Source organism: Pagrus major, chromosome 22, assembly GCF_040436345.1.
Source record: "Pagrus major chromosome 22, Pma_NU_1.0".
Classification (NCBI taxonomy): Eukaryota; Metazoa; Chordata; class Actinopteri; order Spariformes; family Sparidae; genus Pagrus; species Pagrus major.
Window position 1 is genome coordinate 16,854,779 of NC_133236.1, and position 15,512 is coordinate 16,870,290.

At 40.6% G+C, this 15,512-nt stretch overlaps 2 protein-coding genes across 4 annotated transcripts; one reads left to right on the forward strand and one right to left on the reverse strand.

Annotated features, from left to right (window-relative positions):
- Positions 1 to 4: 4 nt before the first annotated feature.
- znf106b (zinc finger protein 106b) lies at positions 5 to 11,800 on the reverse strand. Of its 3 annotated transcripts, none has more exons than XM_073492371.1 (21): positions 11,780 to 11,800; positions 11,091 to 11,239; positions 10,383 to 10,444; positions 8,492 to 8,695; positions 7,063 to 8,382; positions 6,622 to 6,976; positions 6,462 to 6,522; positions 5,954 to 6,108; positions 5,800 to 5,860; positions 4,957 to 5,719; positions 4,823 to 4,872; positions 4,564 to 4,706; positions 4,227 to 4,361; positions 3,859 to 3,975; positions 3,508 to 3,699; positions 3,075 to 3,137; positions 2,676 to 2,795; positions 1,816 to 1,887; positions 1,640 to 1,711; positions 1,351 to 1,497; positions 5 to 1,208 (listed from the first exon to the last, which is right to left on the reverse strand). In XM_073492371.1, exons 2-21 carry the CDS (start codon positions 11,235 to 11,237, stop codon positions 1,152 to 1,154), a joined length of 4,296 nt encoding a protein of 1,431 aa, XP_073348472.1. In that variant the 5' UTR covers positions 11,238 to 11,239; positions 11,780 to 11,800; the 3' UTR covers positions 5 to 1,151. The 3 variants fall into 3 exon arrangements, with proteins under 3 accessions (XP_073348472.1, XP_073348470.1, XP_073348471.1); XM_073492369.1 differs by lacking the exon at positions 11,780 to 11,800 and adding an exon at positions 11,717 to 11,753; XM_073492370.1 differs by lacking the exon at positions 11,780 to 11,800 and adding an exon at positions 11,506 to 11,702.
- Positions 11,801 to 11,878: 78 nt separating this feature from the next.
- churc1 (churchill domain containing 1) lies at positions 11,879 to 14,089 on the forward strand. The gene is made up of 4 exons (XM_073492373.1): positions 11,879 to 12,079; positions 12,335 to 12,470; positions 13,507 to 13,577; positions 13,739 to 14,089. Exons 1-4 carry the CDS (start codon positions 12,041 to 12,043, stop codon positions 13,829 to 13,831), a joined length of 339 nt encoding a protein of 112 aa, XP_073348474.1. The 5' UTR covers positions 11,879 to 12,040; the 3' UTR covers positions 13,832 to 14,089.
- Positions 14,090 to 15,512: the final 1,423 nt, after the last annotated feature.

Below are 15,512 nucleotides of genomic sequence, written 5' to 3' on the forward strand. Positions count from 1 at the left end.
TGAGTAAATGCACATTTTTTTACTTTTTATTGCTGTACACATACAGTAGGTATTAAAACGATCGAATACACACTGTACAGTATAACATACAAAAATTAAGGCAGCAAGTTACTTTCTGAACGGTTTGGTCTGACAACAGAGACAAAAGAGATGAGTTTCAAATATCTGTTATACAAAGTGATAACAAGGACAAAAGCATTGCCAAGAATGTCAAAATGTTAAAAATTAATGAATGTTTTTTTTTTTTTACATTCAATGAAGCAGGGTATATTTGTATAACCAAATCTCAGTCACAACCTAAGAAATTCAATTAAAAGTTCTCAGGTGTGATGGGAGGCAAAAATCTGAGTCAGGAATTAATTCAGGATACATTTACTCCAAACTGTGATATCAGGAAAAATAACAAGCCATGTCAGTATACAATAAAAAATGGAATACATCCAAATCAAAAAAGAGACATCTGTATCGGAGTACAACGCTAAATCAGTGGAGTACTCTTGTGAAATGACAGAAGGACAGTTTCACAAAATGCTTGTTGAGATTTGATGTATAAATTAAGGATTTTGTTCAGGCTCAGACACTGTGCCATTTCTGGTGTGCTGCTGCTCAACAGATTCAGCCAACATTAAAACCGGCTGCCTCTACTTCAGAGCCAATCGGCAATACAAATCACAACGAGATTGATGAAGAAGGCAGTTCATATTAAAAGCTGGCCTGTAAAAGCTACTCTGAGGTGTTTATGCCAGTGAATAGTCGTGGAAACATTCCAAGAGAGTAGCTTCACATATAGTATGGCATTTCTGAGATGAACAGTGTCTAAAGCCATGTTATGTATCAACCGGGATAAGAAAAGAATGTGCTGACCAACAGATCAAAATTGTAATGAATCGTTTTACTCTTGAAGCTTATTGACTGATAATTTTAAACGCAGGACTGATTGAGTGTCAGAGCCTTAACCCCAAACCTATTATGAAACAGCTTCAGCTATCAATAGCAAGTGGCCTGTCTGGTCTCAGTGAGACCAAAGAGATGTGATCAGCACCACAAAAAGCAGAACAAAAAGGAAAAATGGGACATTAATGGAAAATACAACTGAAAATTGAAACTGATAAATCAGGTGGTGTGTTGTAATAGGTGAAACTCCAGCGTCATCAAGGCTGCACTTTACTGTCTTTCTCCGCGTGGCTCTGCATGTGTTCGGGCAGCTCCTGCAGTAAAAATACAAACCAGACTGAGGAGGTCTGAGGGTAATGTTCAACTGTACTCTTGTTAGTGTGAAGGCACTCTAAGATTGTTTTTATAACAAAGCTTTTAGAGACCGCTGAAAATAAGATGCCGTCAGTTCATTACCTGCCTAACTGACTGCTTTTGGGCGAAAAAAGCGCTGCAGCCTCTCCAGCGACATTTGACCATCTCCAGATTGGGGTTGCTGTGATCTCTAACGAGGTGCTGCAAGAGATGATCCGCCAGGCCGAAGATCAGAGAGCAATTCTGCCACTGAAGACCAGACAAAGACACACGATAGTCAAAAAATATCAAATATTATTATCCTTAAATATCATAAGAGGAATGTTTATCACCTGACTTAAAATATTGAAAGAAAAGTTTAAGTTTCACTCTCTGTGTAATGAGTCCTTACCCAGCAGCGGTGGTTCTTCATCAAGTTGAGCTTCACAGCTTGAACACTACCGTCATAACAGCCTGTATAGATCTGACAAACAATGCAGATGTATAATTTGACAGTTTACAAAATTGAAATCTGTCATGCAATTTTAGATTTTAAAAAAATGGCTGGGTCAGTTTTTATCCACATACCGCACTCTTATGTACAGCCATACACATCACCATGTCACTGTGACCCCCGTACACCTGCAGACGGTCATGGGACTAAAAAAGAAACAAAGACAAAGTTGAAATGACGTCCATCATGAATTTCTCTCATTGGTAAATTGCAAAGACATCTCTGTCCAGATTTCGCTTTGTATTTATTGGCCTCACAGACCACCGCCATTCTGCAACCCTGCCTCTACTTTTGCCTCTTTCTCTTAAAAGGTTCATTAATACAACCTCCTCCACCGTCACGATGTTTGTTGTGTTTCAGAAACATGACTCTGAGCTGCCAGACAAATCTATTTTTGTACTGGAAAGGGGCATAAATGAGCCTTAACTTGAAATAGCCGTTATATTGTCCTCCTCAAAGCCACCAGACTCCACTGACAAAAACAGTAATTTTACCTTGCAGATCATGGTAAAACAAATGTAATTAAAAATTATCCCAAACAAAATAAAACTCACGAAAACTGTCTTTCTTAGTCTTTACACTTTACCAACAATCGCAAACTCTATAAATAAGAAATTCTGATAATGTTCTGGCTCCACACGCTGTTCTTCCCTGCTGTAAATTAGAAACGTCTTCAGCTTCATTAGAAGCTAGATACCATAAAACATCAAGGAAAATATGCACTAATTACCTAACTTCTAATACTACAAAGGGAAACTATCAGAAGTGTAATCAATGAAGGAAAATAACTTTGTAATGAGTATTTTTCGATGACTAAATGAAACAAGGTTCGTTGCATTCTCTGGATTTTTAGGAAGCTAAGAAACGCACTCAAAAATCAGTGTCCAGTTTTTGAGCTACTAGTGATTGTAAAACTGAGTCATAAATACTGTACCTGAAGCTCATATACTCGGACCAGTTTATCCAGACAGGCCGTCACCATCACCTTCCCTAAGATGACTATCGATGTGACAGCATGACTGTGACCCTTGTAGATACGAACCAACTCACCCGTCTGCAGATAAAAGATGGACGACAAAACTGCGTGAAGTTAAAACGGAAAAAACAAATACACAAACCCAGACACACTCTGTATCAATTAACATCTGAATATTTTAAGATTATCACTCAAAATAACCTGAGCTATTGTACTGTTGTGTCACCTCAGTAACTACATCTGTGCCAAAGGCTCGAAGCACAAGAAAGGTTCAGATGAATTTATTTTTAAAGTTAAAAGGTATCAAAACAAACTTCATGCGCCTGTCCATCGATACTCATTGATAAATGCACTTACATGGATGTTGTGGGCATGAACAGACGTGTCACTGGAGCCACTGAATACCAGGTCATTCACCACCTGAAAACAACAAAGGAAGAATGATACAGTACACCTTGTACATGAAATCACTGATGATCTGCATTTCATCTACAAGAAATAAATTTGACCTTTTAAAACCAAAACTACAGCAATTTACTACAGCATTTAAAGGAAACAAACTATTTACAGGATTAAGAAAAAGTTAATTTCATTTTTAGTCATTTTGAGAATCATCTTTAAGTGTCAAAATTTGGATTTTGACCCTGATATGCACGCAGATTTACTGTTTTCGTAACAGAATGAACAGTAAGTAGCCTTGTGTAATAACTACAATTATTTTGTCTTTTTATCTGGACAAAAACATTTTTAAATTTTAACAGCTGAAATGGAAGCGAGTTCATCTCCTCACCTTCATACAGAGTACAGTTTTGGTGTGACCCTCCAGCGAGCGCAGCAGCAGGCCATTCTTGGCATCTCGTACGCTGATGGTGCTGTCGTAGGAGCCGACCAGGAGTACTCGCCGGGCGCCCTCCTGTGCCGTACCCAGGCAGCTCACACCTCTCGGGCCGTGGCACTCCAAGATATCTAACTGCTTCAGAGTCTAATGAGAGACGGAGAGAGAGAGATATGATAACAGCGGAGAATGTTTTTTCTACTTGGTACCAAATGTCATTTTTGTACATTCCAACTTTCTATTGAGGTTTTCGAATGATGCTGTAAACAGACATGAAATTTTGAGTATTCAAATCATTTCACTCACCTTTAAATCATAGCTGGCCACTGATCCATTGGCGAGTCCAGCAAACAGAATGTTCCATGCGACATGCAAACACAACACTCTGTCTGACAGAGACATCTGCTGCAGACACTTCTTAGACTGGAGGAGAGAGCAGGCAAACAAATCACAAAATTAAACAGCAATGTGGTTAAAAACCATCAGTAACTCAACATGTTAATTGTAATTAATGGGTTGGTATCATACTTCAACTTTGGCTACATAAAAACAGCTGATGGGAGAAATTCATGATAGCTGCAGGTGTGTGTTCAGCAAAATAAATGTGCAGCACCAACCACTAAAATGATTCCCTGTCTAATAAGTGTTTACATCACAAGAAGGAATTTTTGTACCTTTATGCTGTAACAGCGGATCGTCTGGTCGCTGGACCCAGTGAAGAGACGTGCTGGCAGGTTTGGGAGCGACGACACCAGCAGACAGTTGACTTTGTTTGTGTGACCCGTGAACACTGCTTGGCATTCCCTGCTCTGGATAAACAGAGACAAAATATAAAGCTTATAGTTTCACAGATTATATATTGATACAGATCCATTGTCTTTGCTGCTCGGTAAAAACAGTCTGCTCTATTCAGAGAGACTGATTTGGTTTCATTATATTTGCCAATTGTCTGAGGAAGGATACACTCTTACAGAAGAAGTGTGTGTCATTTTTGGACCGTGATCAACGCACCATCAGACTGTAGGCGCGTGCTGTGTTGTCCCCCGAACATGTGTACAACAGGCCCTCGTGAACTTGGAGGCCGTGGACCGGGCCTGTGTGGTTCTCAAACGCTCCCAAGAATGGCTCCTCTTCCTCAGCCCCCTCAACACACTCTGGAAAAAGGCAGCAATTTTGTTAATAATGACATTTTCAGAGCTTTATTTATTTTTGTATCCAAACATGTCCTGTGAGCGTTAAATTCAACTCAAACAGGAGACACAATACTCACCTGGAGGAACGCTGACATCTTTGACTGGCACAAGAGTGGGCTTAACTTTTCTGAGCGGTCAGGAGAGAACAAAGACGGTCACATTTCACATTAAGAGTAAAGCAACCAAAGATAATCTTATGTAGTGACCTCACCTCTCATCCTCATTTTGCTGAAGCGTCTGTGTGCTCATGGCGTTGAACTCCACACTGACAGACTTCTGAGGAGGCTCTCGTTGGACAGGAACATTTGAGACGGTCTCCTCATTGTCCGATTCGTCGATATCAATGATCTCCAGGTTGTAGGGCTCCATCATTTCGACGGAGTCATCGCTCTCGTTCCCTGCGCCATCTTTCTGAGCTGCAGCGAATGCATTTTGATCTCTTTCAGGAACAAGGGTTGATACAGGTTTCTCTGTTGTGGGTTCTTCCTCAGAATCACTGTCAGCTTCGTCTCTCGCTAACTTCACTGTTGTTACAGAGTCTTTAAACCTCTCCCTGGTCACTTGCTCCTGCTGCCTGACAGATGATTCAGGAGAAGGACTCACAGATAAAGAGGATATTGTTTTGAGTTGTTTCAGAGAGGTGACAGTAGTTGTGGGGGCAGCTAAGTGTGACGATGTAAGCAGCAGTGAGGGGAGCAAAGCATGGGGAAACAGGGTCACAGGCTGGTTCACAGGTACCTGAGATGTATCAGGGTTACAGGAGACTGTCTGTGGTTCTTGCTTTACTGGCATGGTTGGCAGGGCAAGAGGGGTTGGATGAGGTTGGTTGATTGAGGATGCTGGGTTTGTGGAGGGCGAATGCTGACTGGAGGAGGAGGGGAAGGCACTGAAGGAAGGACGGGGAGAAAGCCTTGGTTGCACGGCAGCAGCAGCCCCTGCTGATGAAGTGGTGGCTCTCTCTGCTACATTTGATTCTGGAAGAGATTGAGTGAGAAAAAGGTGAACTATTTGTTGAGTGTGAAGACATTTAAAGCAAAGATTTAATCTACTGTACCTTGCATCCCCTGCAGGATCTCAATGCGCCTGGTTCTCAGACTGTTGACCTCAGCAGTACACTGAAAGAGCAGGAAGAACAATTTAATGTAATCTCGTGAAAAGACCCCTAAACGTGAAAAGATTTGTGATATCTTCTTCAACCATGGTGGTACCTGCTGTCTCAGTAGCAGGAGTCTTTGGACTTCCGTGTAGGCAGCTTGCAGGGCGTTGCGGGCCTGGATCAGAGACCTGTCCAGATCCTGTAACGAGTGGCTCAGCTCCTCCTCCCTCAGAGACACAGCCAACAGCTGGTCCATTTGGTTCTGGTCTAAAAGGTAGGAAAAAATACAAACTGAGATTTACTGGATGATATTTGGAAATATTCACAAACACGACAGAGAGGTTGAGTTGGTGGTGGTCTATTTGAAGTGGCTGTCAAACAATGTTAGTCAGCTAAGACATACATTTTAAAATGAAAATGCTTTAAAAGAGTGCTTCAGGAAAGGAATCATTGTACTGCTTTAACATTGTTGGATTAACAGTAGACTTCAAAATAATTGAAATCAATGCAGCTGAATCTGAGATATCATTCACATTACCCACAATGCAATATGATCACTGACACTTCGGTCAGAGATTACAAAAGATACAAAAATACAAAAAACAAAATCTCAGGATTACCCTTCTTTGTCTTTGTTTTCCTCTTTTTTCCTCCTGGCTCGTTATCAGGAATGCCATCACGCTGTGAGAATGAAGGAGAATTCAATTCCAATCATAAAAGTATCATCAAGTTAGATATTTCAGCTATGCCTTATACTTAATAATACTGTACACTACTCACTGGCACCACTTTGCTTTTCCTCTTTTTGGCACCACTGTGGTCTCCTAAATCTCCATCCCCGTCCGAGTGTGTTTCCACCTTCACAGAGACAACTTTGACCGTGTGACTGCTGCGACCTTCCTGTGCTGCACCAGGCTGCTCCACAGCCTCCTGCATCTGAGAATCTGATGGTGTTGCTGCGTGAGGTTCATTAACTGTTGTGTCCTGGGCTGCAGGAGGAGGTAGTCGAGTCCAGTGTGCACCTGAAGCACTGCCTGGGAGCGACTCCCAGTGGAAGCCCTCTGACAGAGGAAAGTCCTCTGCTTGTGTTGAGATTTCTTGGTCAGATGAATGGTTCGCCAGTTCGATTCCAAACCTGTTACCACACACATTAAACGGATAAAATGATGATTTCTGCTTGGAAAACACAGGGTAAAGGGATGCATGAAAGAAGAGACTTACCTGGGAAAGCCTTTGATCCTCTCCTGCTTCTTCCTCCTCATCTCCTCGTGCACCTCCCTCCAGTTCAACTTACTCTTTGCCCCTGATGAGCTGAGCAACTTATGCATGGTTGGTTTTTGAATTTTGCCTGATTCATGGGCAATTCGAACCTTGTGGGCGGTGTTCTGGTTGGACTCAGAGGATGCAGTCCTGCCCAAACATCGGGTGAGTGAGGTCTGGCTGTCCAGGGCCTCCCGTGATTCTCTCTCTCTGCTATTTGATGGTCCATTTGAGGTACTCGCAACCACTGAGCTCTCCTCCAAATACTGATTTGTTCCTTGTGTCATTCTGACCGTCTGTTCTGAATTAGCAGGAGCATAACTGGAAGGATGAACACCAGAATGGGATGCAGGAGCAGGGGAGCTGACTAGTGAGGACTGCACGGATGTAGTACCAGCAGAGGGGATGGAAGAGTTTTTGTAGAAGACACCTGCTGGCTGCTCCTTCTTAGCTTCAGCTTGATCAGCCGACCGGGTAGCTGCCTCAGTGTTCTGCCTCCGGGCTTCACGATCGGCTCTACACGGCTCCCTCACACCCAGCGCTCTTCTGATTTGCCGTAGCATCTCGCTGACGTCGACGTCCCGTATTGGAGCTGCGTTAGCAGGTTTATTTGATGAAGCAGGTTGAGCTGAATCTTCTTGTTCCACCTGAGAAGGTCCCGTACTCTCTTTCTGGTCGTGATGAAAGATGATGGCTCCATTCTGAGGGAGTTGATCACTGGTGAAGTCTGCTGCACTATCATACTGCTTCTTGTAATGGCCTTGCTGTCTAATAGCAAGCCATGTTCTTTGTCCTGGCATGTTAGTGGCACCTCCTTGAGCACTGTGTTGTCTTCTAATATTTCTGTCCGTTTGGGAATTTGCAGTTTTGACTTTGCTGTACTGACTGTTGCCAGAAAAGTTGCCATCATACCTCATCTGCTGAGTAGACTGGGTGAACTGGTCCCGAACATAAGGTTGATGCCCACCTCGACCTGCAGGCTCTCTGGACAAACAAGCCGATCTGTCTGGTTTGAATTGCCGTGTTTGCTCTCTTTGGTGAGGAGGTCTTTGTAGACTGGACACTTTATTCTCTTTGTTTTGAGCAACAGCATTTTTGCTTCCATCCTGGTGGGCTTCCTGCACCTGTTTCAGTATCCTCGGTTTCACTTGTTTGGATTTTTGCAGCTTCACTAATTTGGACCCCACTGTGTTTTTTCTGGCGGCTCCCTGTTGCATTTCTGCTTGCTTCTGACCAGCTAACTGCTTCTGTTTCTTTTTTTTCTTTCTTATTTGTTTCCTCCTGTTATGGAAATAGACAGTGTGTCAAAATACATACAAAAAATACAAACAACATACTAAATCATTGAAAGAATAAAATGCACGCTCTAATTCTATGGTGAATCTCTTACTCCTGAGTCTTCAGTATCTTGTTTCTCTCCAGGATTTGGTCCAAGGTCTCTGTGCCCAGGATCCTCTTCAGTGAGGGGGGCTTTGCATTTTTAGACATCAAGCTCTTCAACCTGGCTTTATGTTGAGCGGTGGAGATGTGCTGAGCATACTGTTTTAAACCCATGGAGGATTCCTTACACGCCTGACATTCATGAAATAAATTCCTGTTGATAGAGGAACATAACAAAAGATATGTCAGATGTCTGCAGATGTCAGAATCCCCACTTTAAGCTCTAGAACTGATTTTAAGATCAAAGCTTGATTGTGATTGTGTTATCTCAGTATGGCTAGTGCTGATTCAACACCTGAGTTTCAGTACAATGCCAAAACTATACTTTTTGATATCCAAGTATACGGAACACAAACATGTTTTTCTACAAGCTGATCTTTTTATAAGTCATACTTCTTAAATCTTCCATGACAAGCAACGTGCAAGAACTTTGCCTAAATAAATAGATGCCTGAACACATTTCAGGTGGCACAATAAAGTATTGTGACTCAATATCTAGCTTTAAGGAATACGCAAAACGTTCAATCCTCTTTCTCTGATGATACTAAGCCTCAGACAAAAATGTCTTAAGTTCATAATGTACCTTTCACTTTGAAAAAACTACTGTTTTTTTTAAAATGTGGAAAATGTATATTTCCCGAAACGCCCTTCTTTTGTTTAATTTTTTTTTTCATCTCTGTATAACTTGTTCATATTTTATTAATTTTCTCAAACTCAAGACACCCCATGTTCTGTCCGTTTTGTTTTGTGTTAAAAAACGGTTCACTCTGTGAAAAGACATATCTAAAGATGAATATGTAATTATTGTGAAGATGTGAAACCAAATAAAGGAAAAAAAATTAAAAAAGAAAAAAACTACTGTTTTTTTTAATCTTTCATGAAAAACAGAACAGGTCTAGTAGACCTGCAACAAGTAGTTGATTAACCAATTAATAAATTGAAGGAAAATTAATTGCCTATTATTTTGATAATCAATCAATCAATCAATGGTTTTGGTTATTTTTCAAGCAAAAACATTTGGTGGTTCAAGCTCCTTTTAATGTCAGAATGTGCTGCTTATCTTTGTCATTTTTGATAGCAATTGATGAAACTTTGGGTTTTGGCCTGTTGGTAAGACAAAAGAAGCAATTTGAAGAAGTCACTTTGGGCTAGGGATGGGGCGATTATAGATTTTACTGCAGATCGTAATGAAAAACACTCACAATACATTGATCAGTGGGATTTTTTATTCCTTTTTAAATTATAATAATCGGGAATCAAGATAATAGTGAACATCCTCATATGAATTACTGTGCTTAAAAAAGCTGTCCAGCTCACTGACATACAGTCCTATATTTGTTTTCTGTTTTATTTTGAATTGCCTAAGCCTCTCACCATGAAGGCACAGCTTGCACATTGTATCTTCCACAAAAACAAGTCGTAAATCGGATGTGTGTAAACGACAGGGAAATGTGGTCACCACCATTTTTTTAATACTTTATTTGTACAGGAGGGACTTATGATTTATGATTACTTATTTCAGATTCTTTGATTGTTTGTTTCACACTTAGAAAAGATGTGTGTGCTATCTGTGATGCATGAAAAAAACATTTGTTTCTGAACAAAAATCGGGGTTGAAGTAATTCCAGTGTCTTTAACGCCATTTTAAGCATATTTTGATGATTATTGAGATACTGTGAATTACATATGTTGGACAGGGTAATGGTGAAATGATTCTTCACATTTTTGACATTTTATAGACTAAAACATTAAGCATGAACATAACAAATAGATTAATCGGTTATGAAAATAATTATTAGTTGCAATCCTACACATTCGTATCTTTTACAAACATTACTCACTTGCCCAGCACCGTCTCCAGCTCTCTGTGATGCAGCATGCCATGCATATGCTCTTGTGCTTCCTGTAGTAAAGAGTCATATTGTCAAGATTAGAGATCATTTGTAACAACTGCATTCTATATAACCCAGCACCACGACTCATTTAAATTAGGGATGCACGATATATATTGGACCAAAACATTTTCAACGCAATTATGGAAAATGTACATTATCAGTTATTGACAGGTAATGAAATTTTAGCTGCTAAATAGAGCCCATAATACAAAGCATTTGTTTACTTTTTGTTGAAGCACTCATTACATCTAACTGCTGCACCTGTGTAGAGCCACGCAATGAAGACAAGAGCCACACGTCATAGCTGGTGTGGACGTTTTTTTCTAGAAGTTCAGAAGAAGACAGCATGATTGTAATTTGCAATACGTGTTCTACAAGTGTTCACAGAGGAGTGAAAAAGTCTACAAAACTTATTAGAGCTGTGGGATAGCCAATCAACCATCTACAATTAGTACACCTTAGCCTCTCTCACACTCAGGTGTGAATAAAGTATAGTTTAGGAACTTCTTTTTCAAGTTTAAAAATGTAAAATTATCAATTATCCTATAGTATTGGCCACAAGAGGCAGGTAATTCTCGATTATGGGTATTGGCTGAAAGAAATCCTTATCGTTGCATCCCTAATTTTAAATGTCTCTGTGAAAGAGCCACTTACATGTTTCAAATATGACCTGCGACACAAAGCACAGTAGACATTTTTGACCTTCTGGGAGGGTTTAGATTTGTTGTTGTTGTTTTTGTTGTTGTTTTTCTTCCCTGGGGTTTGAGCCACCTTCTCATGTGGGGTTTGAAGCTCTGCCATTTCTGAACAGGTGAAACAAGAACATATAATAACAGCACACGTATTAAAGCTTTGCACTAATACTAATACTAACTCTGCATTAAATATAGGATGAGTAAATCCAAACTCCAGTGTCTCAGTAGACATCAGGGAATAAAGACTATAGCCTATACGTAGCTTAAAGTTTATTAGTGGCATTTACGTTATATATACAGGTAGGCATTCGGGTGAATGCTGGACACCGTTTATAACCCATAACACTGTCACATCAGTCAGTCTACACGTATACCTGCAGCAAAACGTGGTTATCGAGTCAGACCTGGTCAGCCAGCGACCACTGAGGTAACACGTTTGACTAACGGTGGACTAAAACAGTTGCAGGTAATCGGTCCCTGAGGTCAATGTCACACAAGCCGGTGAGAAAAGTTAATAAAACGTTGGCTAGTTCATCATACTGAACGAAATATGTTGTGTTTAAATCGTAAACAGATTGTAATTACCAGACGAATTTCACATGGCAACAACACTCAACTGCTGCCCCACCGCCATGTTTGTCTACGTACGTTACGCGACGGCTACGTCATCCAATCGCACGCTGGCGACGACACCGGAAGTATGGCGGCGGCCCCTTTTCCGTAGATCTCCAGAACATGAGACGTGGGATTTTGTATCGGTGTCCGGTCATGACGGTGTGTTACAGCTCTAATGAGCTATAGAGACCACCGCTCTGTGCGGAAGAGGAGTATCTGCTAAAAAAAAAAACACAACCCAGAAAAACAGTTTGTTAGCCGAGTTGACGCCTCCTGACGTTTTTAAAAGTTAAAATGTGTAACGGCTGTGTGCAAAAAGAATATCCCGACCGGGTAAGTTGAAGCACCTGTAAGGACCCCTGTTTTATTTTCACGCACGAATGCTAACTTACTACAGTAGCAAAGTAACTAGCTAGCTACTGGCGTTACAATTACCCGCGAGTAACGTTAATATTTGGTTTAAATAACAACCTCAAACGCCGATGCTTTGGTGTAACGCGCATACAGTCGCAGTTTGGGATGTCACTGAGGGAAACACAGTGTTGAGTGATGGTGTCTGAATAGGTGTTGCTGTCTCTTCTTGCTCAGGGGAACACCTGTCTGGAGAACGGCTCCTACCTGATGAACTACCTGGGCTGTGCCAACTGCCATCAGAGGGACTTTGTGCTGATCAGCAACAAAGCCACAGAGGATGATGATGGAGAGGAGATCGTCACATATGACCGTCAGTCTGTCTTCTTCACCTCCAAGTTGTTTTCAGATGCCAGTGAACTGTAATGTTTTACCAGCCAGTTTTCACAAATCAAGTAGTTTGTGTTAGGGGTCGACCGATATGGCTTTTTTAGGGCCAAAAGAAACCAAGGAGACTGATAACCAATATTTGTTGTTCTTAAGTACAATTTTCAGGTACTTTACTGGAGTATTTTCCTTTTCTGCTACTTTCTACTTCCTCTCCACCACATTTATTTGATAAATTTATAATCATTTTTTGATTATATTCTATTAACTGTGATGCTTTACCAATCAGATAGTGTTGTGGGATGGGACAGGATGTTGCATCAGGGCCAAATTTGTTGGTTTTATCTGCAATCTGAAAGAAAGATCAGCAATTTCTCAGGCGTCGTCAGGACCCCTTAGTTAAATATGATATATGTCCCAAGGGTTAGGGTTAGGATTAGGGTCCCCATATGATGACATAATTTTTTTTTCAAAAACTTCCTGTTCAAATATGATGTTTAGTTTTTATACTTATCAGGTCTTACTAATCTCAAATAGCTCGGAGAAATTAAAAATGCATAACAAACAAGAGCTCGGGTCTCAGGAAGTTAATCTTAATGCTACAGTATGCATTGATTTTTGTGCTTCCAACTTTGTGGCATCAGTCTGGAGAAGATCCTTTCCCTGCTTCAACATCACACTGCGAAGGTCCATAAAGAAACATTTTCCCAATTTGATGTGGAATTTAAACCGTTCTTTCAACCTCATCTTAGTTTTAACTCCAAACCTTGATTAAACTTATTAAAACTATTGAGTTTTATAATTTTATGATGCTGCTGAATTTCCATTAAGATGGAGCTGAGCACGAAGATTGGGCAAACTCTCAAATATTGCAGTGAAAGAAATGCAGCTGCACCACCAGGCTCCAATTACTGGTATCTTATGTGTTAATCCTCCTACAAGGTTCCTGTGAAGAAGAGAGAATTACCAGACTTATTCATAAAAAATAATCCACCAATAACTAACTCCATTTGTCTTTTCAGATGTTTGTAAAAATTGTGACCATGTCATCGCCAGGCACGAATACACGTTCTCCGTAGTTGATGAATATCAGGTAAGAAATCTCTTTGCTGCTTTATGACCTCAACTATGCAGATGTATATCTGAGGACAAGCTTTTGAATAGGGCCAAACTTGTTATCTAACACTAACTGGTTAGTTGTTGACACTGTGTAGTCTTTTAGTGTGTATATTAATTCTGTTTTGTGTTGTCCAGGAGTACACAATGCTCTGCATGCTGTGTGGAAAAGCAGAGGACTCCATCAGTGTGTTACCTGATGACCCCAGACAGTCTGCACCTCTCTTCTAAACCTGCAGGTCACGATTCACTTTTTAGATCGAGTGTCACCACCACGGATGACTGCTGGCTGCTCGCTTCACGGGTCCAACCATTTTTTGTCATGCATTCGAAATGTTACGCACACTTTCAATTGTGATTTTAAGGTCTTGGTTGTTTGTGAACTACTGTATGCTGATATCAGTATAACTTTTTATAGCCCTTGACAACAATAAATACAGTATGTATGTCAATTGACAATGTACTTCAAATAAACATTTTTTACTACTAAGAATTGTATTTCCGTTTGCATTCTACTCCTCCAGAATGTGAAGCAGTAACTGTTTTGATGTTATGACGACTATATTTTGTGTTGCAAAGAACGTTTAGCATGCTAACCAGCTAGCCCCGGCCCGTCCAAAGCACCTTTACTAGTGGTATAAACACCAACGCTTCCTCAGTGCTTTGAGCTCCCGGTCCAGACTGCTAGCTGCACGGCTAACTGAGCTAACTAGCTAACGGCAGCTACTGTTGGCAGAGTTTAGCGGTTACTAGAACAGTTAGCGGAGATAGGCTAGACCCTATTTGTTCTGAGTATGAATTCAACAGGTGGCCAATTCTTACATACTGCACATTTAAAGTTTAAATGTCAGAAATGTTTTAAAAATAAAAGTATATCTATCTCCTTAGAGATTAAGAGATTAAGTTATCTATTTAGCCAAATAGCGTATCCCAAAATAGTAGGGCTCACAGCCATGAAACTGTTTTGATTACATTCAGCAGTCTTTACAGTTAATAACTTATTTATGAAGTTGTTTGACATTGAAAACTCACTCCTCCCTCTGGAAACAGCAGCTGACAAATAAACCCATGGCAAGGTCACGAATAAATTTTGAAAAACACATTTGTAATGCAACATAAACAAGAAGTCCTTTAGGTACCCGACAATTGGTCTGGTTTGCATCTTTGTGGAGACGGATTCTACTGCAGGAAGGATAATGAGCCCAAACACACCTCAAAGCTTTGTAGGACCTACTTGAAGACCAAAGATCCAAGGAGTCCTGACTGTGATGGACTTTCCTCCACAGTCACCTGACCTCAACTCCATCGAACATTTGTTTGGACAGGACTGAGAAAGCCAAACATTCTCTGACATTACAAGAAGCCTCGTGAAACACCATCAAATCATGCTGGGATAACATGACTCATCAGGTTTTGCACAAACTTGTGCAGTCCATGCAAACTCCAGTGGATGCTGCTATTAAAGCAAAACATACCAAAAGATATTCTGAAATTTGTGGACATTGTTTTCAAATATTCAACTTTTCACTGAAATTATCCAGCTGATACCATGAGAGTGAGTGAGTTGTAGGAAAAAAATCCAAAATAGAAGTATCTTGACTAGTGTTGTCTGACTTATGGACCCTACTATACTTTTCCCACCAAACTGAGTGGCACTGAAGTTGCTTGTTATTGTGTCAACATCTGGCCTTTTGTTGTGGTTTCCTGTGAAGCTGTCAAGGTTCATTACCAATATGTATCAGCCATACTAGACCCCTCACATCTAACACAGCCACTTCTTCATTGCAAACACGGATAAACCCGTTTGATGTTTCAGAAAGCCCAAAGGACTGTCGTTGTCCATGTCCACATGTTTATTAACTTCCTGTCACTTACCGCTGTTAAACATCTGGCTACATATTGTTCCACAGAG